Here is a 26,191-nt window from a genome sequence, read left to right on the forward strand (position 1 = left end):
ATTAAGATGTACTCTCAACCACTATTGAAATAATTATTTCAATAGTGGTCGTTATTTCAATAGTAGTTGCAACTTGCAACACAGGACATCGAACTGAATCTTATTAAAGATGGCTGGACCGTGAATCGAACCCGGTACCTGTGCATCTCTAGTCAGGTGCTCTACCAACTGAGCTATCCAGGCCGATATCCACGGCCCAAAAACCATTACACTAATATTAACCCTAACCCTGGCCACCTAACCATAACCCTAGACCTAGCCCTTACAGCCTAACCCTAATTCATAACCTAGCCCTAACCCTAAGCTAACCCTAACCGAAACCATTTGCTTTTCGCCTAAGAATCGTCTCCAGTTTCAACATTAGGCGTTACTCTTTAGTGTAAAAAAGGCAACTTCAAAAGAATTAACCCTATTTTTATAGTTCTTTGTAAACAATTTGCTAATATGGTAAATTATTCATTATGTAACATGCATGGACTTTTAATTATCAGGTACTTTTTTCAAAACAAAATTTTTGAGAATAACTATTGCTGTTTGTCGTATTTTAAAGCACAAATGACATGCATGTGATACTATGACTTAAAATGTGCCATTTTTCCCTACACCATTGATAAATGTAAAATCCGTTTCTGCAAAAGAAGCTTTCCTCCTTCAGAGTATGAATTTTTGAAAGATTGTTATTCAGTTGATTTGCAAAAATTATGTGAAAATTACTTGTACATCTAATTGAAATTGAATCTCAATTAAAGGAAGCAACTTCCTTATAACAGAGTTCTACTGTACTTCATTTCGACTACTATTGTTCATTACGATCCTTCTTCCAGCCATCCAACAACTTTAAATTAAGTGATCTGTCCATGACCTTAACCTTTTCCAATTTACTTTTCCTCATTAAAAGTTTTTTTCATTATCATCTTGGACGTGAGGATTGAAAAATTAATCCTAAGAACATATCAATGTTCTGTAAATAAATGACAATTACCCTCCAAGCTACTCTTTTGCAACCAGATAACTCATATTTAAATGGTCTTTATAAATGCACTGTCAAAACCGTCTGACAAATGTAAGAAAACAATCATGACAACCATGTTTTATTCTGTGTTTCTTTAAAAAACACTTGGGTACCAAGTCCCCAAGTTTGATTTCTCTTTGAACATAGCAGACAATGTATTCTCAATTTCAGAAAGCAATTAGCAAAGACATAAATACATAATAACTAGTTCTTCATTGTACTAAAACACTTCCATCATTTCCTCAGCAGATGCAACATCTTGTATTCATGCTGTGATCTAAGTCAAAACTTAATAGACACATGAGGTAGTATAAAATCTGTAATGAATCAATGTTTTAATCCACATAGTAAACAAGTCTCAGAATTCAGATAATTGTTTTTGATTTATACTTGATATAATGCCAACTGCTAGATAATAAATTATAACCAAGTCGTTCTTTCTCCATTTCATATACAGGGGATACAATGGAATTTAATCAAAATGTGGTCTTGGACATTTTAGATTGAGTAAAATAAATGAGTGTACCAGAAGTCGAAATAAATGCATGAAAATATTTGAGAGCAAGATGACAATAATTGGTAAAAGCATTCAATAACCATACCATATATTCTGTAAATCAAATCTCAGTGACAAATCCAGTTTCAGACTCCTAATTCACAAGTGATACAGTACATGTCAAGTTGTCATTGCTTGACTTGCAAAAAAGTGGGTTGGGAAGGGGAGGGGAGAGGAGTGAATTTAAGATGTGGACATACTGAAATTAATTGGTAAATAAATTGCAAATATTGCATTATCAACAGTTTTGAACAAAGCATTTTAAATAACAATATACAGTATCTCAAATTCACAAAATTATTAACAGATGTATAACAAAGTAAATAGTAATTCATGTGGATAGAGTGTACATATAAGCACACTGCATCATCAAATTTCAGATTCCTCTTAAAATGTCACCATCATAACACAGGTCCATCATATGGAATGAAGCACACATTATGACAGACAAATACACCAATCTCCATTCATTCATGTAATAACATCAGATCAAGAACATAGATATGCTTTCACAAGGCCAGTGCTAATATAAACACCTTTTATTTTCAACTTTAAATAAAACAAAATCATAAATTACAACTGAACAAACAAGAAAATTATAGAAAACATCCATTTCTTATTGTTCTATTTTATGATAAGAATTACTTAATATTTTACTTTTCCTAAGGATAGTTACATGTACTGAATGTGCTTTAAAATCAATGAAGCCAGCTTGGATATATAAATGCCAGCATGAAAATATTGCATCAGATACATAATTTTAAACTACACTGTGCACTTTTAGAATAGGACTGAGACTTATCATTGAAAATAATATTACTAGGAAAAAAATTTTGGAAAAGAATAAAAACTTAGCAAATTGAGTACTGTTGTCATCAACTTGCATGTGTTTCTCTTCAATAGACCCTTTTAGATACATCCTAACATTTTAACATCATCGTCTAGACCATAAATATTTTGCAAAATCAACATACATGTACATGAACATAAATTCAACATACAACTTAAATATTGGTAAAAATAAAAATAATACAATACACTTAGCCACTGGTCAGTGAAAGTTGCATTTACTGTACATGAGCATGAAACATGACTTGCATCATCATTTTTTTTTAAATCTAGGTAATAATAACAAAGAAGACCTGAAATAATAAATACATTAAATTTATAGCTGGAAAATTCTGAAGCATTTTTCGTCAGCAAGAGGCAGTGTCCCAATATGACATCCAATTGAGGCCAGTAATGTTACGTTCACTGAACCACGATCGATATCCCATCCTGCACCGCGGGAGTGCAAGGTCGGTCAGTTGTGAAATTTGGTTCCTTTGAAGAGAATGGACTAATCCTTCAGTAGTCATCTAGATCAAAATCATCATCCAGGTCATCCAGCACCTGCCCTGATAACACTTGAAAGTCTATCTGATACCGTAATATTCCTGAAAAAAAAAATGATATGGTTCTCATTAATAATTTGTTCTCATAAATTATTCACATTGAACACTTTCCATTAATACAGAATTACAGACTGTTTGATTAAAATGGAAAATATGTGGCTTGCATCAAAATTTGTGCGCTTAAGAGACTTTATGCATTAGAATTGATGACACTTTGCAAGAAAAAGACGCCAAAATTATACAGTATAAATATAACAATACTGTGACATGTCTGACCTCCAATTCCACCAAATCCTCGTACAAACTGGGCACCTTCTTGTGACTTGTCTGTGATGATTTCTAGGGTGGCACCTGTCATAAGGGAAAAACATACTCAACCTTAAAATTAATTCAGCAATTGTCATGAGAAATTCAGATGGACCACATACAAATTGAAAGTTTACAAGATAAATGAACTTGACATTAAATGATGAAATTTATTAACAGATTTAACACATCATGTAGCATAGCCACAAATAATTGCTAAAACTCTCAAAGGATACTTCAGGGTTCGAAATTCACTATATACGTTGACTTTTTCATTGTAAATTTCACCTTGGAAAAAATATCAGTTTCAACCCATTTTAGGCATACACACTGATCATGTCAGAAATTAGGAATTTTTTTTTGAATAGATTGATAGAAAGATATTTATTTTTAAAAAGCTTTCATTTTAAAATTGTGAGCTGTCTTCTGAAATTGCAAGATCATTTATTTGGTACTCGCATTTATTTGTGAGTTGTAATTTTAGGGAGTTTCTACCCCCTGTACTTACCAAAATTCTTGTAGTTATTAGCGAACCACTCTAATAAGGGCATCTGCTCTGCCAATTCTAATTCTACACCAGTCTACAAAGAAGTTTATCACATTTTATTTAAATATACCTGCAAAGCATGCGCAAGCTGCGCAATTATACATTTACATTACCGTTTCAAAAATAAAGGCTATATGGGATGTCTCAAACACACTTGTTTTCAATACTGTTTGAAAAAAATTTCTCTCAGATATATGTTGATCTTGAGAGATTGAAAGAAATTTATATATAAGTTGGGAGCAAAATTTTCCAGCCAGTATTTTTCAATCTTACCTCTATTTTTCATGGTGTATAAGCATTGATTTCACTTAAATAATTATACACCAGAATTATAACTTCCTAATGATTTGAAAGAAACAGTGATCTTTGTATTACATTACGCATCTATGATTTGCCATCACGTTTTTCTAATATGTTCAAAAATGGTCAAACTATATGCAGCTTTGAGAATACAGTAAATAATTTTTTGTTTCAATTAGTTACATGAAATGGTCTGAATGCAATAATTTCATACTTGTGTATATTTCTGATAGCTAAGACTAAAGGAAACTGCAACAAAATTTTTAATTTTGCTTCCCTTATAGAGGCAAAAAAGTACCTGAGCAGTTTTCAGAAATAATATTAAAGAAAATGTACAGGTATATAATACTATCTTATAAATTGCTATCCAATACTTACATCTTTATCTATAAAGTGGGTTTTGTCTTTTTCTTGCTCAGGCCGAAGGAAAAGAATATTCTCCACTGAAAAAAATGAGAAAAAAATGTGTAGGTAAATGCTTTCTTTGGAGGTGTAGCAAGGTTGAATTCTCTACAGAAAAACTTTTGAACATACTTTCGCTTTTATAACTAAAAGATAATACATACGCTGAAATGCACGTCAATAAAAAATTACATTGCTTTGACTTAGATACTGCTTGCATTAGATTACAGAAGTGAACTGACAGAAAACTAGGTCATTTTTCTCACTTGGGTTGCGGCATATTTTAAAGGTACTTGGACACAGATTTGAAGTTAATATTTTCTGTATACTACACAGTAATATGACGAATTATATATTTTATTAGCACTTCACACAAAAATTAATTAAAAATCTTATTTCATTCAAAAGTTATTAAAACTTCAAATTTTTTGGCGGGTTTGATTGACACATCCTTGCACTTTCACGTATTTTAATTTTATTCTTAATCCTTCAGAAAAATGGCAATCTTGTTGTGTTTTAATGAGACATATTAAAACTTTAATCCAGAAAAATAATTTTATTCGGAGTAGAAATGTTAGAAAGCAAAACCCCTTCACAAGTATCGTCATTCCGAGCTAAGTCGTGTGTGCAAATCGATCACACTCGTGTTATATACACAGTTTTTGTAAACAAGGCAAGAACTCTGTTTTTGTTGATGTTTTGATTTCACCGGGTGCGTTCAATTGTCAAAGTCTGCTCACCACAACTGCACGGACTGAGAATGTATTGTGTGTTTATTTTGCTTTCAAACATGTCTACTCTGAATTTTCTGGATTGTAGTATTAATATTTTTCATTCATGCACAACAAGATTGCCACTTTTCCTAAGTATTAAGAGTAAAATTAAGATTATAAAAGTGCAAGGATGTGTCAATCAAACCCGCCAAAAAAATTGAAGTTTTAATAACTTTTAAATGAAATAAGATTTTTAATCAATTTTTGTGTGAAATGCTATTAAGATATATAATTCGTTATATTATAGAGAAAAAAATGACTTCAAATCTGTGTCCAAGTACCTTTAAGTTACATTGGCCATTATCTTACCATCTGTAGCATGATTCTTCAGCACGTATCTTGTGACGTCTAAATTCTCCCAGACGATTAGAATGTCCACGGCTCCCATTTCTAATGCCTTCAAAGTATCGTCCACACCAAAACAATATTTCCCTGTGTCTTGTGAGATCTCGTCAAAGTAACGACCTACAATCAATTAAAATTGATTAAAACTTAATGAGGCCAAAATAAAATTATAGTTTGTTTGGAATTGCCTCCCGCCTCATTGAAATGCCCCCTCCTGAAAAAATTTTATTGACCAAAAGTAGGAAGATTTTTTTTTATTTAATCAATTTTTTTTTCCATTACAAGTATTACATGCACTATACAAAACACTGAAATATAGTGTCAGATCTATTTAAAATTAGGTTTTTTTGTTGGTAGATACTTTTTTAAAAGTCAGAAAATGTATTTACTGTTTACTGAGATTTTTATCAAAAATTTATCTTCAATTTAAAAAAAATAATTTCCCTCCCTCCCTCCTGTGTCTGAAACCCCTGAGGCGGCAATTCCAAACAAACAATTTTTTAAGGATGGCCTGATTATACTTTTTATTTCAACATGAAATTTTACACGTAATTTACAATTCTTAGTAATGGGTTCCATACCTATGAGTTTCTTTTCTTGTATGAATTTCACATTTGCGAGAGAATCTGTCGCTAGTTCAATGGCCTGGTTGAAACCGTTTTCTCCTCCATAAGATACATCAACAATTTTGATGATCTTGGCTTGTAATCTCTGTGTGAAGTAATGTTATTATATTAAACTTCCCTATACTATGGTTTGATCTCAGAAGCATTTAACATCTCACGCTCATTTACATTACACACTCATTTAGCAACAATATCTCATAATGGATCATTGTCTTACTAAATCAGTGTTTTCTCTTTCTTTTAAAGTAAAAATCAATTCTTACAGGCTTTGGGTTGACATTTATGAACAAATTCCTATGGACTTTACAATCAAATCTGACTTTTTTTTGACAGAGTGGTATAACATATTTTTATCAACTTAAGTGGTCAATTTGGCTGGTAGGCAGTTCTTGGGGAAAACACTGCTAAATTATTTGATAAGCTTAAATCCTTGATAGTCAAAAGACCAGAAAAACTTACTGGATCAAACATGTCTGATTGACTGAGTTCCGTTTTGAAATCGGCTGATCCGGCTAATACTAGCCCAGCAATGTTTGGCTTGTCGTTGGTAATGAACAGCTGTACAGCAACTTCTGCAACTTTCCTGACATAGTTGTGACGTTTCTCCATACGTAAACGGGCAAAACGCAGTGCAGACTGACCTCCTCTACCTGAAATGTAGAAAAAGGTGATGAACTATTCATAGCCCCTGATTTTAAAGTAAATGAAGTAAGCAAGAACATTTCTATCCCTCTCATAAAAAATTGACTTTTTTCTCCACACATACACTTCTAATTGAATTTAATCCTTATGTAACATTTCCTCTTTCCTAACAATATTTTTTAATTATTATCTTTTCCAATTCTTATTTTCTATTGACTATGACACTTAACAACCCCTTTTATTTCTATGAGGGATCATCCAGGGAAATGAAACCAGATAAAAATTTTACCGTGTTTCTTGGGTAAATCAACTGTGAATTTGTGTAGGACTTCTCTCGTGTTTCCTGATAAAGTTCCAAACAATGCTCCATTACCGTCCATCACAATAAAACCAAATTTGTTGTCATCCGCTAACAATGCTGTCAATGCCTACAACATAAAAGAGAAAATCTAAGAAAAGAGGAATAACAAGAAAAAAGTTTTATCCTTAATGTTACCTATCTACATATATCTTAAGATTACTGATGTAATGACACATACTTCCATGTTAAATTAGCTTTTAATTTATGCAAATAGATTAAAATAGGATTTCCCATGGTTTATGGTTGGTCTTGCATGGGTACAACTTTTTACTTCAATTGTGTGTTATTATCCTAGAGTCTTGATGTGGGGATAAAAACACACAATAAGATGGATAAAAAACATCTAATCACAAAGAATTCTTTTTAATAAATTTTACATCAAGCTATTTCATGATTTACAGTTTTATACATGTAATTCCGCATAATTTGACTGTCTGATCAATTAAACATATAAACCATTGTAGATCTTAAAACTATATCTTATGAGCCACATCCACTGTGCAATGAAGCAAACACATGATAAAATGACTTTTACATAAAATCACATATGACTTTGCTGCAGAAATGGAGTTTCTACTGAGTAGCTTTCTCTAGGTTGACCCAAATAAAGAAATCCCTGCCTTAACTACTAACCTCTGTGTGGAATTTGTTATCACATAGATACAGGGATGTATTAATGGGCCGGAAAGGTTCAAAGTCTATGTTCACTTTCTTCTCCTTGCCTTCATCTGTGACAATGGTACCACAGTATATCACTAATCCATTGGGTGGAACTAAAAAAGGGAGAAGTACAGGATACATCAGAAAGTCAACCTTCTTAGTGTGTTCTTGTCATAACTATCACACTGCTATGTATTTTGGCTTCAACAAACTGGAAAAAATGAGGGAGAGGTGTGGGATAAAAGACTGTAGCCTTGTAATTCAGTGAGCAAGTATTCATAAATCCTGAGGTTCTATACTATCATTTACAGACCTAACTCAAACATTTAAGGGCTGCAATACTCATTTTGAGGGTCCATCTGCAGATTTTTAAAGTGTACAATGTGAAAGGAAAATCATTATTAGAAACCCTTAAGTAAAGTGCATTCTGTATCACTTTTAATTGGTGCAATCAGCAGAAAAGGAGTTGGTTAAAATTGTTAGAAACCATATAAGTTCAAGTATTAAGTATAATCAACTACATATTCGTAATTCACAGTCAGTTGCTATGGTCTGGCCATAATTTTCTGATGAACGTGAAACAATGATTACATCTTATTCAAATCACTATTTCCTTGACATTTCCTTTGATTTTTATTTTCTTCTCTCAGCGATTTCTTTCCACCCATTGGGAAAGGGTCTGGTACCGGTTCAATTGGGATAAATAACATAGAAGAAAAACAGGAGAAATTTCTCTCATTTATGCAAATGCAACATATTTTGCGTTTATTCCAAATTAATTACCTATTACTCCTTGTTTTAAAGAATAAGCAACAAGTACTTATTGCTTTTTATATCAATCTCCCATGTTTTCACATTTTCATGCTTTCAATTTGTCAAAATGTATGACACTACCAGGGATCACTCTGGATTTTAATGTTGATGGGCCAAAGGCCCATCAACATTAAAATCCATGGGCCATACGCCGGGGGTATGGGGGCCGCGTTAGGCCCCCATTGGGGTCCAGGGGCAACGCCCCGGTAGGGGGTCCAGGGGGGCGAAGCCCCCCGGGAAAAATTGATTTTCCATGCTATTTTGTGATGAATTTCAAGTAAATATGATGGGTCTTTGAGGGTTTTTAAATGCCATTTCTGACACAACCAATTTAATTTTTTTTTTAAAATAAAATCAATATTATAAATGTAAAAGATTTTTTTTTAATTTCATCTCAGTACTGAAAAATATCATATTGGAGAGTTAATTCCTCGCCCCTTGGATTTTATCGAATTAGTTCTCGAAGGTTGTTGAAGAGCTAAACTATAAAGGATGCAAACTTACATGCACATTTCTCTACTGAATTTACCTTGGGCAGGTGGTTCAAATGGTAGGGACTGGTTTTGTATGCAAAGAACTCGGAGCAAAATACGCAAAAAACTTAAATGAGAAAATTTTTATTCGTTTGCAAAACATTTTAGACCCATCTGATCTAATTCCAACCACGGATGCAAAGTTAGCCACTTGGACTGGAAATGACGACCATCGTTGACGTTGACATCAGGAGTCAACGTCTTGGACTGTTCTTCTTAATCAGAGACCTCTGCCGAGTCTGGGAATTGAAAAGTTTCCGTCGTTTTATTTGTAAAACAAACGAAAGCTTTCGTTGTTTTGGGTCAGTTGGCCCAATACCGATCTTCGCTTTGGAGGCATTTCGGGCAAGTGTCTGGATACACAATGAGTAACTTGTACTTATTTTGTTTCGAAATAAATAATCAAAGTTTTAAGAAATATTTTTAGGACATATTACTTACTGGAGTAATACTTTCATATGTTTATTATTTAAATCATTACATATCATTTTAATAAATATAATTGACTCAGTATTCGGTAAAAAATTTCTATAAGCGTAATCTAAACGAAGGAAATATTCCATGTACAACTCCGATTTTAGTCTTGATCAACCAGACGCTCTGCTGGTGTAAAGAACATACGCGACTACAAAGAGTCTGATTGAACGAAGTAACAGTATGCTCAGATACGTCATGAATACAATCGGTCAGCTTAAAAACGGTCCTAAAATGCACCAAGATAAGAGTTTTGACCCACAGTTTTGCATCTTATAGCGCCATATCTGTAAGACATGCGCCAGACTGACCCCTTTCTAATTTTTTAGTGCGCCATTTACAAATATTGAGCGCCAATGGCGCAAAGGCGCAGCCCAAAGTGATCCCTGCACTACGCTGTCTAAACCACCGGTCCCGCCATATTACGACTTTCTCTACTTTTGATTTAAGCGGAAGTAAAACAATTACTAATAGTCACTTGTACAATGTTTCATTTAACAAGAAATACGATGTCATCGTAGTCTGTTGCATCACAGTTGAATTGGGAAGTTTTAGTCAAAGAATTGGGAAAAATTAACGTTTTTTGGCACTGGGAATGGTGCCGTTTATCGGTACCAGTTATATAAGGAAAAAAAACGCTGTCTCTTCATGAAACAATTCTATGTCCCTATAAGGGTTGCATGTCCCTGACAATAGAAATTGCAGGAGACGTTAAAAAAGTAGAAAGGGGTTTGGGGAAATCCCAGAATATCATTTATTCGTGGGAAACTACCTGGCCCCCAGATCTTAGGGACAGCCCTACAATTCTTTTCTTTTCCTTTTAGTTTTACCTTTGTTGTAGAGCTTCAACCTCTGTTGTACAGATGTAATGGCTCCCAGAACAGACAAGCGGTTTACTCTACTCTTGATATTGGATGCTGTTCCAAATTCATCAGCCAACATTTTGGCAATTCTGGAGATTTGATCCTTTGGTGGAATGATTAATGAAATCATGCTCGTACCATTTCTGTAAAATTAGTTTTACAGTATTTGAAAATATTTCTACTATCTATTAACAAAGAAAAGGATTTACTGCGCTTTTGGATTGATAATCATTAAATGTATTGAAGTGGTTTATTTTGTAATAATTAAAAATCTTTACATATCTAATTTATATAAATGTACTTCAATTCAAAGTGGAAATTTCTCAAATTTCGAATTGAAGATGTGACACATTTTACTCGATCGAATTTTAATTTCATAATTTCATCCGACTTTAGTAACATATATCACACTTCAAATGAAAAAGTCAAAAGTTTAAAAATCCAGACCAAACAGGGTCAGTCCAGTTTTAAATTTAATATTCTTCGTCAAGAAATGAGAATGAGTAAATATCTTACCCTCTTGCAGCTTCCAAGCTTTTGATAAGCTTCTTGATCTTCCATATCTCTACATTTCGATCAGCACTGCTTTCTCCGTCTACACCATTCGATGCCATGTTTGTGACACTCGACTAAGATTAACAATTTACCGTATGGCGGGAATAAATCGTAACCCGCCTGCTTAAAAAGCAGTCAAAGAATACCAGAAAATTATTTAGGACTCCCTGATTCACGATTTTTCCTTTCTGATGTCCAATTGATTCAATTTTACGCTTCCTTTTTGTTTTCTTATGTGGTGAAATGCCAACGACCACACTTCGCCATTGACCATGTGAGGTGTATGTGACGTCATCATCATTGAACCAAAAAATTGTTGCTATTTGATTGGATAGATTTGCAACACTATTTCTGAAAAATATTTTCTTCAATCATTTTAATTTCTCTGGTAAACAAAACGTATAAATTTCAGTAATATTTTTAGAAAACGACACCATTTTATTCATTTTGTTCCATTTTGTGCGGATCCTAATGTCAAAGGTCACAATGGCTGCGCCCATGTCCACCCATTGACCTAAAGTAAACAGAGCAATAGAATAGTAAGACAGCAGACGGTGTTGCTAAAAAATGACATAGGTTTGTTTTGATGAGAATTTTTTATACAGGTACATGCAAACAAAAAACAAACAAAATGAAATACTTACATGTATATTTACCAGCTTATATTGATGAAAGTAACAGCTATACACATAGTTAGAATAATCTAACTGTGTCTCGGTTAAACCGGGTCCGTAGGACAATATCATTTTAACGATAGAACATTCTATCTACTATACACAGTGCAGATCAACTGATCAAAGTGGCTAGTGGCTTACATTCTAGCTGTTATTTACAGTGTACATGTATCTATATCATTCTTACAAGTTCATTACCATTTTAATGCCTTTTTTATTTGATTGTATTGAGTCTGAGTTTCTTTACCTTTGATTTTTTTATAGATTTATTTTTTTCCTTTTTAAAAATCATGAATGCATGATACTAGCTAGATTAGGGATTTAAGAAATACAATCATGTGGTATATAAATCCCTAAGCTAAACTGAGGGGGGTGTAAATGTAAACAGAGGGGCATACTTTTTTTAAAGAATATAACTGTAAAGCAAGTTGGGCTTGTTGCACAGGAATGGGCAGATTTATAAATAAAGCAAACAACAGTCAGTAGCAAAGTAATATCAGAGTGAGACATTTTAAGGCATTAAAATATCTTTATGATGTATGCAGTTGCTTACAGTACTTCTTGGTCATAACAATTATGCTTCAACGTTGTTTTAATTACTCAGGTTTTTTCTTCAAGTAAAATCATGCCTGAATCATATAAATTATTAAAATGACTTCTGAATGATACTTAACAACAATAGTGTAGTCAAATCGGGTGTATCAGTCTTTCTAGGTTGGCTTGATGTGGTTGGCATGTGAGGATATCAAATAAACCACATGCATGTAACCAACAAGTACTGTCAGCTGGTTCAATATGTGACCGTTGAATAATTTCAATTAAGTGTATTTCTATTTTGTAGTGTAAAAGGCAACATTTTAATATAAATTATATTTTCAACCTTTTGTTCAAATTTAAATAAGATATTGCATTTGATTTTATAGGTTATATTTTGTCAAACAATGCTGGATGTCTGTATTGCTGTCCTATGTGGAATTCCTGGGAGTGGAAAATCTACTTTTGCGAAAACCCTTTTAAGGAATCAAACAATTAACACAGCAGGGAGTGGACAAGAACAGGAGAAAAATGCAGAGTCCTTCGATTGGATGTTGGTATCATATGATGATATAATTCCTTCAGATACAGAGAAACATATAATTGAAAAAGAGGTATGAGGTCTGAAAAATATAATTTGCACTTAAAAGCATATAAGTGGAAATTTTAGTGAGAAGCAAATTTAGTGATTCTGTATAAAAATTGGTATTATATGTTCAGCGATAAATTTAAGTGGTTTTAAAATGCTCACTAATGAAGCTTTTATGAATAAAATGCAACTAAATTTTAGCGATATTCAATTTTAGCGATCTTAGCACCCTAGCTAATAATGCCAAAATTAAATCCTCACTAAAAATTCTACTTACCGGTATACGGTATATCAGGTTAAATTATGTAAACTTAAGTCATTTTTTTATTCAGTGTGAATTATTGTTAAATACCTGCAAATTTCCATTGTAGGTGCCAAATGCTTGGAAGCTATACAGAGAAAATATTCAGAATGCAGTCGTTTACCTTATACAGAGACTGCAAGCAGACTCTGAGTTTACAGAGCCAATGGAAGATAAAAGTGATTGCTGTTTTGAAAGTTTTAGGACATTTCTGCAGAGAATGATTGGAAAGAAAAATGGTGCAGTTGTGATACTTATTGATGACAATATGTATTATAGCAGTATGAGATACAAGTATTATCGGCTTACTAGGAAATGTAAGTTTTCAAACTATAAACCCTTTCAGTACTATTCTTTTGCAGGGCAAAATTATCTATCGACAAAAACTCTATAAAACATCATTAATGCGCCCTGCAAAGGAGAAGTACTGCAGTTATTGTGAAAGGGTTAATGCTCTGTAACAGAATTTTCTTTAGCCATTTGTGAAAATATGTAACATTTGTTCCAAATCTATAAAGAAACTGAAAGCATGAAAATGATTTTTCTTCCTTTTTTTCTGGCAGACAAGGTTGGGTTTTGTCAGGTACACATCGAATGTGACACTGATTTGGCATTGATCAGAAACAGACAGCGTTCTTTCGGACAAGTCCCTGAGGATGTCATTCTCAATATGGCAGCCAGATTTGAAGCCCCTGACCTAGAACAAAATAGCTGGGAGAAGTACTCAATCAAAATAAACACCAATGTGAGTTCAGAGGCATTAGAAGAGTAAGTAGTATAGTCATCTTATTATCAATTCCAGTGAAGTGTACCATTTTGCATTACGGTACATCACAACCTATTTAATCAGCTGCGCTCAAGGTAAATGGAACACACCTACTAACTACAAGATTGATGTTTCTTGTTTGTTTTTTTTCCTGAAATAGTTTATTGCACAAGCAAACCAATCAGGGATAAGAAGAAAGTACCAATCATGAAGCTTGCAGTTAGAAGGCTTGTACGAGGGGTGATCAAAAAGTTCTCATACTGTCTCTATATTTTCAAAACCACGATTCAGATCAGAATGAAATTTGACACACCTATAGTCATGCACATGCTCTATAAATAGCATATGAAAAGTATTGATTTTCTTCATCATTGTGACGTCACAGTGTGAAAATGAAGCAATATGCAGGTTACTTGTGACGAAAAATGGTTGTCTCGGTCTTACTCGATCAACGAACGGCTGTAAAGTTTAACGTATAACGTGGAAATTCCTTTAAAGTACCTTCTAATAATTTGTACAAGGTTTATGAAGAAAATAGACTTTCCAGACGTAAAATCATAAATTGGATTGATTGTTTTGGTTAAGGGAGGGAGATGGTTAGAAATGACGTTTGTTTTGTACAGCCAGCAAAAGCAAACTGGGGAAGAGATGTGTCCTTTGTTAGGCAATTTGTCATGAAAGATTGCAAAGTTACAGTTCAAAAAAAGATTGAATATCTTAACAATATTATTATTATTAAATCCCTAAAATATCTTTTAATTTTAACTTTTAACATATCAAATATGATAAAAAGAAGGCCCCGTATGACTAAATCTATATTTGATAAACAACGTTCCTAAGACAGAGATATCGGGTTATGATGGTCACCATCTTCTTTCTGGGAAAGGATATCCTTATCCAACCATCTTATCTCCGAGATTTGGTCATTTCTGACGAATGGATCGTTCTTGTTATAAAAATCAACTTGCATGGTAAGAAATACAAGACTTGGAAAAATATTTTAGCGTCTATGAACAAAATGCTTCAGGGCATGTCACGTGACCCCCTGGATCACGTGATTCGCGCATGTGTAGAACGCTTGCAGATATGCATTAAAATCAGAGAGGGCTTTTTTAAAAAATAATGAACACTTAAACCTAATTCTATTTGTTTTAAGGAAGTTGTTCAATTTGTTCGTGAACTTTTTGATCACCCCTCGTACAATTTACTGAGCACAGCTGTCAAAATAGGTTGTGACTTAATGCAAAAGGGTACACTTCAATGGAATTGATTATATATCCCATCTATATAAAATTATGTAATATACAGTGGACCCTCAGATATCCGGACGCCAGATATCCGGATGCTTCAGTATCCGGACGATTTTTCATCAGAACGAAATTTTAAAATGTTATTCTGTCTTGTTTGACTGGTGATTCAGGTATCCGGATGCTTCACATATCCGGACAAATTGACTGGAAACCAAAGCGTCCGGATAAATGAGGGTCCACTGTATATTACATCTTGTAAAGCCCCTGCCATTCTGCTTTGGTTTTAACACCATAAAGTTAGAACCACTGAACTAGAAAAGATCTCATGTAAACGCTTCAGGACATAAGAAAGATTTTCTTTTCAAATCATGAATTCTGAGTTATATTTTATTACTCAGTTAGGATTGGGCCTCAATAAGAGCTCTCTCTCTCTCTCTCCGCACCTTTAGCTGTACATGTATAACAAGGTATTTTTTCAGAATTTTAACTGTAAAGAAAAATACATGCAAATATTTTGTTTAAAATTTCAGTTCAGCAAATCAAGTGTTGGGGCTAATATCAAAGGCCTTATCAGATCCATCTGTGCCGGTAATGGAGGAAATGGATCAAACTTCTAAAGAGATAGACAGACAAATCTGTAGTGAGAACGTCATTCACCAGGCTGACATTGTTATGAGAAAACTGATAGCTGAGTACATGTGTCAGGCCAGGGGTAGGTCTACCAATTCAACAATTTATTTTTAAACATTGTTGGACTTCAATTTTTTGTCAATCTTTGTTTACAATCTTTAGTTTACAAAAATTTTATCCTATTTTTTCCCCAAACAATCATGGTGCACTGATAGAGCCACTTGCTCCTTCTCCTTGTTAGGATGTTTGTGCTCCTTTTTTTGTCCCCTTGTTCATACCCTTGCTTGTTGCCCCCAGTCTTGCTTTATAGCCTCCATCCCTTGCTTCGTTTCCCCAAATCTCTTTTCTTTGTTGTTCTTGCATTCTAGCTTCCTAGCTTTGTAACCCATTTAATGCTGCTCCTTTGCAGTCTCTCTCTCCCCTCTCCTAATACCAAAGGAAGCAAGGGAGTGATTTGTTATACATGTACCAGTAAACCATTACCTGATACTTATTTTTTATCACCAGGTTTATTTGTTTCAGGTCAAAATACAGACAAAAATCACATGAAGTCTCTATCTTCCTGTTTAAGTTGCTGTAAATCAGACATTCTACAGGACCTGAAGAGAGGAATGGTGTATTTTAGTTCTGATGAAGAGTTACTCGTCAAAATAAGGGATGTTTTTCAAGAAAAGCTTGGTGCTTATGGTTTTGGATGATGTACCGGTACACACTTCTACAGATCGATTTTAGTAACCACTACATGTAAGTGGAATACTGTGTAGTCCAGGACAAAAATTTCCCAAGAGTGAATCAAGGTACCTCATGATCATGTGAAAATGAGACATTTGTTTTATTGGGATATCCAGCAAGATCATTTAATTTTTCATTAAATCAACACAAATGTTCCAAGATCAACACAAACAAAGGTTATGTGCAATAGTAGATTTTATTGTTGAATCAAGTATATGTTGATTAAATACACAAGTAGAAACACAGTTCTTTTAGTTCACTTTTTTGGTGCTACAGAGAAAAAGGTCTCCAAGAAAGGGTACAGTGTCTGAAAAAATATAAATAAATGTAAAAAAAAATCATGACAATGAAAAATGCATATAATTCAAAGACACACTAGAAAGCAAAAATATGTAGAGTGCAGATATGACTTGATCATTACATTGTCATTAAGTTTCCATTTCGTCAATCAGTCGTGTTGTTTGTTTTAATAGTCCTCTAAATCCAGATCAAAGTCCAGATCGGAGAGATCGTCCGAGCTCTGGAACTCCATCTTGTATCTCAGCAATCCTGTAAATACAGAATTCTAAATATAACAAAAAGCATCTGTTTCTTCATAAAATTGTCATGGACTCCTGATAAAAAGCCATTTCTTTCTCAGCAGTGCATAAATTGGTGAAAGCCATAGTATTAAAGCAGAGTTTTCAAAGGATTTAATGAATTTAGAAGTTGGAGTTTTTGGAGAATGCACACAAGTTTATCATTCTGAAAATAATGGTGTGATATATACATGTGATTGTGCTATTTTATTAAATAAGATACATTTAACTTCTTTCACAGTCAGCAAAATAATTGATAAATTTGATAACATTTACTGCAATTCAGAATTGCAATCATATTTAATTTAAAGTGCAGCTGTATGTATAGGTCAATATAAAATGGTCAATTAACTAATTTCAAATTCTACCAGCAACAGTTATTTATATCCAGTATGCAATACCCCTTACCTCCAAGGCCACCAAAACCACGCACAAACTGGGCTCCTTCTGGGGTCTTGTCTGTCACAATTTCAAGATGAGAACCTATTGTAAAAGATTTTTTTTACTGGTCATTAATTAACTTGATTTTGGAAGGTTTAATGCATTGTCCTACTAATGACATGAATATTAGAAGAAGAGGAAACGTTGCTTAATATTATATAATTATAATTAAGGGGTAAGTTTCTCTATATGTCCTGGTTGATGTCATATTGCTCATCAAGGAGTAAGAGAGCTACTGAGGATTGCATTATACAGATCTTTTTAAATTTAATAAAAAATGATTTTTATAAAAAATGTTACCAAATGACTTGTAGTTGTTGACAAGCCACTCAACCAATGACATCTCCTCTACTATTTCCAATTCGACACCAGTCTACAAAATAAAATTGATTTTTCAAATTTACTGTTCAATGTTTGAGGTAAATTTGACAGAAAATGGTTATACATTTAGGGTATTATGAAGAATGTGCAATCTAATAAAATTAGATCTTTGTTCTGCTCCTTTGGGTGGATTAAAGATCTAATTTTAATAAGATTGGAAGAATGTGTTACCTCTTTATCAAGGAAAAATGTCCTGTCCTTCTGTTGCTCTGGTTTCAAAAACAGGGTACTTTTACCTGTCAAATAAAGATTAAATATGATATAATAATTTAAAACAGTTTGAAGATTTTCAATACACACTGTATTTCCATGGTCAGAACTCCCTTATTCATCAAAATCAATCTTATTCGACTATTCACTACTGGTACGTACTGTTGTCTTTGTGGTTGGACATGACGTAGCGAGTGACATCTAGATTTTCCCACACTACCAATGTCTCCACGGCCCCGGCCTCCAGGGCAGTCAGCGTGTCATCCACTCCAAAGCAGTACTTCCCCGTGTTCTGAGCAATCTCCTCAAAGTAGTGGTCTATAATAGAAGATTATCACATCTGCTTTTAACAGTTAGGCAGAGCAAGGAAAGAAAATCTACAGATGATGTCAACAAATCATAAAATTCTAGCACTGAGGAATTAAAATACATGTAACTTGGAACAATTATGCTGGACCTTATAATAACACTTCACCATCAGCACCAATTCATTACAAGCATATTTGCTACATGCATATTTTACTGTCAACAGTACTGCATACTGCATTTGCTCCTATTTGTTCACCCCCCCCCCCCCCATATAATCAATCACATTGCAAGTAAACTTCTTTTATATGGACATTCAATCTCATGTTGGCAAAACTATTGAACAAAGTAGTGTTCAGTACTATCTGAAATGCTATTATTGAACATCAACCCTGTAGTTTGTAGTTACATATATAACATACCTAGAAGATTCTTCTCTCGAATGAATTTAATGTTCCCCAACACATCTGCTGATAGATTGACTGCCTCGTTAAATCCACTCTCTCCTCCATAGTTAATGTCAACTATCTTAATGATTGCTTTTTGTAGTCTCTGGAAAACAAATTCAATTTACCATTCAAAAGGAAATACATACATAATGGATTTGGCTTGACTTTTGCTGAAGCAATATTCATTACAATACCCGTATACTGGCAAACACGTACTTATCTAGTATTTGCATCTATTAACAAGAGAAATGTACATGAATTTATAGACAAACCTTCAAAGGATGAAGTATATTCAGTATTTATTGGAAGAAATTGTGTGAATTTTCTGTCATAATGAAAAGAACAAGTTCAGCTAAGACCCCTTTTTGGCCCCCAGTGTAGGTTTTCTCTTTTAACCAGACAGTTACAGAGATCATGGTATTAGCATGCCTAATGCAAAAATATCTAAATGAAAGTTAGAAACAAATGGAATTACCGGATCCAGAAGGTCAGTTTGGCTGAGCTCGACCTTGAAGTGGGCGGAGCCTGCCAGTATTAGACCGGAGACGTTGGGTTTGTCCTCAGTGATGAACACTTTGACTGCAGTCTCAGCAACCTTCCTCACAAAATTATGTCTCTTCTCCATTCTTATTCTTCCCATTCGCGCAGCTGACTGACCTCCCCTTCCTAAAATGAAAGAAATTTTAAATTTACGAATTAAACTGCACTTTAAAAGTTAGACTCTTACTCAATGTTGAAAATTAATCAGTCAGTTTTTCTTTACATTGATCATCTTCCATAATCATAGTGCATCATATGATAGGAGTGTCCTCTAAATATATGATTATCAGAATTCAATATTATAAAACATATCCCTTACCATGCTTTGGTGGTAGTTCCACAGAAAATTTTTGAATAATTTCTTTGTGATCCCCACAGAGAGTTGCAAACAGGGCGCCTTTCCCGTCCATTATGATGAAACCATATTTGCTGTCGTCGGTTAGTCACGCCCTTAACAGCTAAAAAACACAACATATTTCAATACTTTAAAAGTATGTCAAGCGCTTGAAGTTAAAATAACTAAAATTTATATAATCAAAAGAAATATATAAATTTATCAATTAAACAGGAAATTTGAGAATTCAGTGTACATGTATCATGACATCTCAAAAATTTTAATGTAAATCAGTACAGTAGCTAGATATATCTGCAGTATATGTAAAATATAAATTCCATACCTCGGTGTGAAACTTGTTGTCACAGAGATAAAGGGAGCGATTGATTGGACGATAGGCCTCAAAGTCAAAGTTCACCAGTTTTTCCTTTCCGTCATCGGTGATAATGGTTCCACAAAAAATCACAAGTCCATTCTTTGGAACTACAAGTTTGTAAAATAAAAATTAAACATTTTATTTGTTTAATAATCAATTTTTAACCAGCACATTACAGCATCAAATCAAAATCCAATTACTAGTTTAGTAATCAAGGTTGAAATCTATCCCTGCAAGCCAACTAATCTGAAAATACTTAAATAATTGATGAATCATTCATTAAGTAAAATTTCATCTGCTTCAGATGACGTTTTCAAGTACGACAGATAATTTTTTTTAATTGACTACATATTTTAAGATTTTTTTTTTTTTATCACCAGCATTTAATTGTTTATCTGATTATTTTACCTGCTTTATAGAGTTTCAGTCTCTGCTGTACTGATGATATTGCACTCTGCACTGACTGTCGATTCACCCTGCTCTTGATTCGTGAAGCTGTTCCCATTTCTTCTGTCAACATTTTGTTAACAATTGGGAGTTGTCCATTTTGCGGTATAATCAGAGAGATCATGCTTGTTCCATTTCTACAAACAGGTATAGAAAATAAGTATGCTTAAATGATAAATATTTAATAATTATACATGTACACAGTCACAGATATGTGTGCTTTCTTTTTAGTTTTTATCGTTAGAAACATCTTTGGAATGTAAATCAAATCTGAAAGTTAGTACCAGTAAACAAATAATTTCAATATCCAAAGCTCTGACAATATCATGCATCTTACCCTCTGGCACTATCCAAACTCTGGATAAGTTTTTTCATTCTCCATATATAGTTCAACATCCGAATCGGAGTTTGCAAAGGCAACAAACTCATTCTTAGCCTCTGCCATTTTTGACAGTTGTAAATCCCCGATGACTCAGTTTCTTGCCACTTAATCGTTATAGTGATTTTGTCCTTACCTACTGTTAATAAATACTGGTCTTTGCATGTGCAAGGTATTGCGCAATCCTTAACCCTCCATCACAGTTAAATAAAAGCTTTAAATCCCTTACAAGGGTTTTATATTCTCAAACGTTTTAAGGATTTAACTTTACGAGGAAACAGTTCGAATTCTGGATGTTTCGGGACCGCGACGTTTCGGGACCCCGACGTTTCGGGACCTCACAACACGTTTCGGGACTTGGGTTAACACGTTTCGGGACTTGGGCTAACACGTTTCGGGACTTCTAAATATTTTGTTAAGAAAATAAAATAAAACTTGTTTGCTTGTGTTTTTAAGTTTATACATGTAATATGTTTTACGGTGTGACCGTTGGGGCGAGCGCAGTTTATTTACTATCACCTACACATGTACTGTCTATCATTCAAGAAAAAGAAAGCAAAAAGAATAAAACAAAACATTTCACAAGCATCGGGATCGAGATTCCAAACTTCTCGGAAGTTTCCGACAAAATCGGAAATACCCGAACCGTTGAAGTGACGAAAGTATGACGTCAGATAAAAAGTTCTGTTGACTTAGGACGCAAACGCTAGTTTTATGGAAAAGAGATTGCATTAAATCGTTCTTTTCAAGTAAGCTGTTGCTATGTTTTAGCCACCATGTTGCTATGCACCGCAACATGTTTTCCGAGTCTCACGGAAGCAACCGACATAACTTCGTCAAAATTCGTAAGTTTCCGGTGACGTCATTTGTATCATTTCCGAAGGGCAAGGTGAAGGCTGGTGTTGTGGCATGGGGGTATTTTTTTGAATAAGGTAAGGCAAAATCATTTCGTTAAGATTTCGGTAAGAAACAATGTTCCTTTATTTTTTTTTACTATTTTTGATTGAATTTTTCTCGGGGACGGGTGAGATTCATTCCGGAAGTGTAAAGGCGCATGCGCAAAATTGTATCTAAAACCAGCGTATTCTTGAGTAACTCAACTATTTCCGATTTATAACATATGCTTTAAAACCACTATTATACGTTGAAACAGTGTGAAATAACAAATAACTGAAGAAAAACCACGTATTTTATTTTTCAAAATATGGTCTACACATAATGAATCAACATAATCACTCTGTATTTCAGGGGTGATAGACGAGGGAGGGGGGGGGGGGTATTCAATTTATTAGGCCTAGAAACGACTTCCAAAATACTCAGTGACAGGTAATATTTTATGCTTTATTTAAAACAAGCAAAGTAAAATATTAAAATAAAATTTAAAAATCTGTTTTGTGGAGTATGGGGCCATTTATGGGTAGTAGGACGATCGGATATATATATAGGGTCTTCATCTAACTGAATCAACTAACATATGTATTTTTAGAAAGGGAAGGGGGGATAGGGCTTACAAATAAATAAATTAACTCTGTATTTTAAGGGGGTGAAGGTGGGTTATTTTTTTTAAGCCCAGAAAAGTTTGTCTTCCAAAATATTTAGGGACATGTTCATTATGTTTAATTGAAAATAAAGGAACAAGCAAATAATTTATTATTAAATAAATAAATTCTTTTTAATAAATATTTTGCGGGGTATGTCGAGATTTTGGGGTGAGATGAGGAAAACAATTATAACAACAGGCAACTATAAAAATTAAAATGTTTTCTTGTCTTACAGCCCCAATTTGGAGATTTAATACATCCTAAAAATTAAACTCAATGTGCCATCACATTTTATTTTCCTCCCTACAGCTTGTAGGACAAATACTTCGCTACTGGCGAAAAAAATAATTTTATTTTAGCCATTTGTGAGTATGAACACTTGCATGTTAATATATGTACATTCATGTTATAAAAAGAAAAGAGCAAGTACCTTAATTTTAGTTAAGAACTTAATCACTGTTAAAAAATTATACATATATACATATGTATTATGTACCTTCAGAATTATAACTAGGTCTTTATTTTACCTTTAAAAATCATTTTCAGGCAATTTTCAAATTTTAGAATGTCCTTAATTTCATCATGAACACACAATTCATTTGCTATATAACTCACATGAAACAACTTGGTTGCAGTACTCCATTCAAAAGGTAATTTCTAAGGATTTCGTAACGTAAAATATAATTATAAAAAAAAAAACCTTTGGCCAACTTTAATTTAAAATGTTTGATTGCCCTATCCTGATTCAGAAGTTTAAAAAAAATATATGTTGGTTTATACTTGGTGAGAAAATTCTTTTTAACAGAAAATTTAATCCTTTGAAATCTCAAAATCTATTTTTCGGAATGGATAGAAAAAAGTTTAGAGTGGGACGATAATTAGCCAGTTGTTCCAGAGAAGGCAACCAAACAGTTTTTTTTTTAAGATGGCCATATGGCCCCACCAATCGGGATGGACTGACTAAACCAAACTTGAATAGGATATGCTGAAATATCTACATGACCGACTACCAACCAACCTATCAAAAGTTATTTTAAACATGCCAATAAGCTAAAATATCAGGCTGAAATATTCACATTTACATGTTTTTTTTAAAAAGTCTCAGATTTTCCTATATATGTGATCCATGTATTTGACAATTAAATCAATGTGAAATATTCAAATTTTCAATAGTGAACACTGAGCTATGCATATTTGTAATTATCTATAAGCAGCCTATCAATTAAATCTATCTTAAAAATAAATGAAAATAGCATAGTTTGATTTCATATATTTTTATTGAGACAAAGTACATACTAAGCATAAAAACACATTAGATCAACCTTAAAAACACATTTTATTCTTATAATCAGTGTAATTATAAGTTGTACTTGTGATAACCCAGCAAGTGCAAGATCTAGGACTGAATGTTTATAGGTATATTTTACTTATTCTCTTACATACTTTTATTTCAATCAAATTAATGGCGTTGCATTCTTCTTTGACTGCTTTGAAAGGAAGACTGCCTGTCTTTTTTTCTGAAATCACCACTGATTAACATATATGTTCAAGAAATCTTAAGAGACTAGATCCTGCAGATGTAATCTCTTCAAAATGTCCAATCTTATTCTGCAATATGTGATTAATTTAAGAACTATAATTTATGTGCTTTGAGAGCATTGCATGTTTATGCATATTTGACTTAATTGTTTAGAAATTGCAAGTTTGCATTATGCTGAAATGTGCCCTAGAAAAAGTAATGCATGGATAAATGTCTTAATACTTAATATTCAAATAAAAATAAGACTGTTTCAGTATATCTAAAGAATTGTATTATCATCAATGAAAAATGAAATAAAAAACAAAGTTGGAAATTTTCTAAAATCACCTGCAAATGATACATGTATATCATGTTCAGCATTTCAAAACTCTCCCCAAGACCCACATGGCACTGCCAGCATTTTTTTTTTTTCAAAAAGATAAATATCTTTATTATCATAAGATTACATGCTGAATTTTAGGACAAATTAAAAATAAGGATTTAAACTCTTAAATACTATGCTTATTCTGCCAAGTGAGTTTCTGCCCTATATGTATGAATGTATCAATTGCACCCTTGATTGCATAAGTGTAAAAGCATCAAAATTGTTAAAATATAAACTGATAGTAAATTAATTTTTTATAGAATATAATTTGATACATTCATACATTTATGCACATGTATTCAATTTATCTTGCTTTTGTTTATAATAATGTTTTAAATTGATTTTTTTAATATTCAATCATATGCAATCTTCTCAAATTACAGACATAAATTCATCTGGGTCATTAACAAAGTTTTGTATTAAAATTATCTACTAGTATATATGGTCATAACACATCAATTTTTACATACATGTAACTATATACAAAAGAATATTTAGACGGATAAAAAGAACAATTAATCTAGTAATTTTATCTTCATCTTTTTGTATTCATATTTCAAGAAGCAGGATAAATAGCATGAAAAACAGCAATAAGCAAGGAGGCTACACGTAGAAAAAAATTAGAGAATAGAGAGTTATTTATTAGAATATAATTCATATGAAAATGTACCTAATTGCTATTAAATCCTCAGTGTCATTTGTTTATCAATTAATACATGTACATATACAAGTAACTTTCAACTGTCCGGGCTTCATCAGTTGGGAAACAGTTGAAATTCTTTAAAAAAAAAATTCTTTTAAATGAAGAACTGGTATGCATGCACCAAAAGTGTAGAAAAAAACCCAACGAACAAACAACAACAAACAAACAAGAAGGAGGCCCATGGACCATACTCTCACCTCTGACAAGGACTTAATATGATTTAACTCAACTGGAATCAAGTCATAATGGGGACACTTCATTACAAATATGACTAAATTTTGACTCAAATATTACTAAAATGACCTTGCTATTCTGGAGAAAAAATGTTCTCAAAAGATTTTAATTCATTTGATCCCAATTTTAGCCACATCCTAAACTTTGAATCCATATTAATTAGATAAAAGATCCAAGAATCACCTGAGTAACCCTGATCCTGGGCTCTGAATTTCATAAATGTAATTAAAAACACCCTTTTATCAGTAGAACATTTTACTAAAGTTTGTCTGCTTATCTTATTTAAAGGCCTATGACACAAAGAAGAATCAATTAATACAAATACATGGATTCATTTATTAATTTATTTTTCCATATTTACCTTTGTTTGAATAAAATTGAACAGTACAGGCAATGTTTATCGTACGCATTTGTTGTAATTCAATATTCATTAAATCATATTTTATAAAATCATGAAATGGTATCATATATTCTGGGACACCCTGTACAACTTCTGGTAAATAAGTATGTATTAATAAGGAACCACACCTTAAGACCAACCCTTTCTCTTTTTCTTGATTCTCGGTCCTCAAGATGCGACCCTTTAAGAACAAAGTTAATCCCCTTTATTCAAGGATTATTTTTGCGAAGTTTGGTTGATATTTTCCAGTTGTTCTGGAGAAGAGGGAAAAAAAATGTGAAAAGTCTACAATGACAACAATAGACACCTTTCAATCAGAAAATTAAGCTC

The 26,191-nt window shown here is 33.1% G+C and overlaps 2 protein-coding genes and 1 pseudogene across 2 annotated transcripts; 1 reads left to right on the top strand and 2 right to left on the bottom strand.

The window, feature by feature from the left end:
• Positions 1-1,887: 1,887 nt before the first annotated feature.
• On the bottom strand, positions 1,888-11,447 carry LOC134279909 (eukaryotic peptide chain release factor subunit 1). Its single transcript, XM_062762325.1, has 11 exons — positions 11,124-11,447; positions 10,575-10,750; positions 7,898-8,037; positions 7,193-7,331; positions 6,721-6,911; positions 6,217-6,346; positions 5,600-5,755; positions 4,494-4,558; positions 3,777-3,849; positions 3,239-3,313; positions 1,888-3,004 (listed from the first exon to the last, which is right to left on the bottom strand). The coding sequence occupies exons 1-11, from the start codon at positions 11,219-11,221 to the stop codon at positions 2,916-2,918; spliced, it is 1,332 nt and encodes a 443-aa protein (XP_062618309.1). The 5' UTR covers positions 11,222-11,447; the 3' UTR covers positions 1,888-2,915.
• Positions 11,448-11,635: 188 nt separating this feature from the next.
• Positions 11,636-16,619, top strand: LOC134279907 (L-seryl-tRNA(Sec) kinase-like). The gene is made up of 6 exons (XM_062762324.1): positions 11,636-11,738; positions 12,760-12,984; positions 13,331-13,577; positions 13,824-14,028; positions 15,807-15,988; positions 16,429-16,619. The coding sequence occupies exons 2-6, from the start codon at positions 12,778-12,780 to the stop codon at positions 16,602-16,604; spliced, it is 1,017 nt and encodes a 338-aa protein (XP_062618308.1). The 5' UTR covers positions 11,636-11,738; positions 12,760-12,777; the 3' UTR covers positions 16,605-16,619.
• A 177-nt stretch (positions 16,620-16,796) lies between these two features.
• LOC134279908 (eukaryotic peptide chain release factor subunit 1-like) lies at positions 16,797-21,145 on the bottom strand (annotated as a pseudogene).
• Between the last annotated feature and the right edge of the window lie 5,046 nt (positions 21,146-26,191).

This window comes from Saccostrea cucullata, unplaced genomic scaffold, assembly GCF_032062105.1.
Source record: "Saccostrea cucullata isolate Sc308-1 unplaced genomic scaffold, CSIRO_AGI_Scuc_v1 ctg5916, whole genome shotgun sequence".
In the NCBI taxonomy this organism is placed as follows: Eukaryota; Metazoa; Mollusca; class Bivalvia; order Ostreida; family Ostreidae; genus Saccostrea; species Saccostrea cuccullata.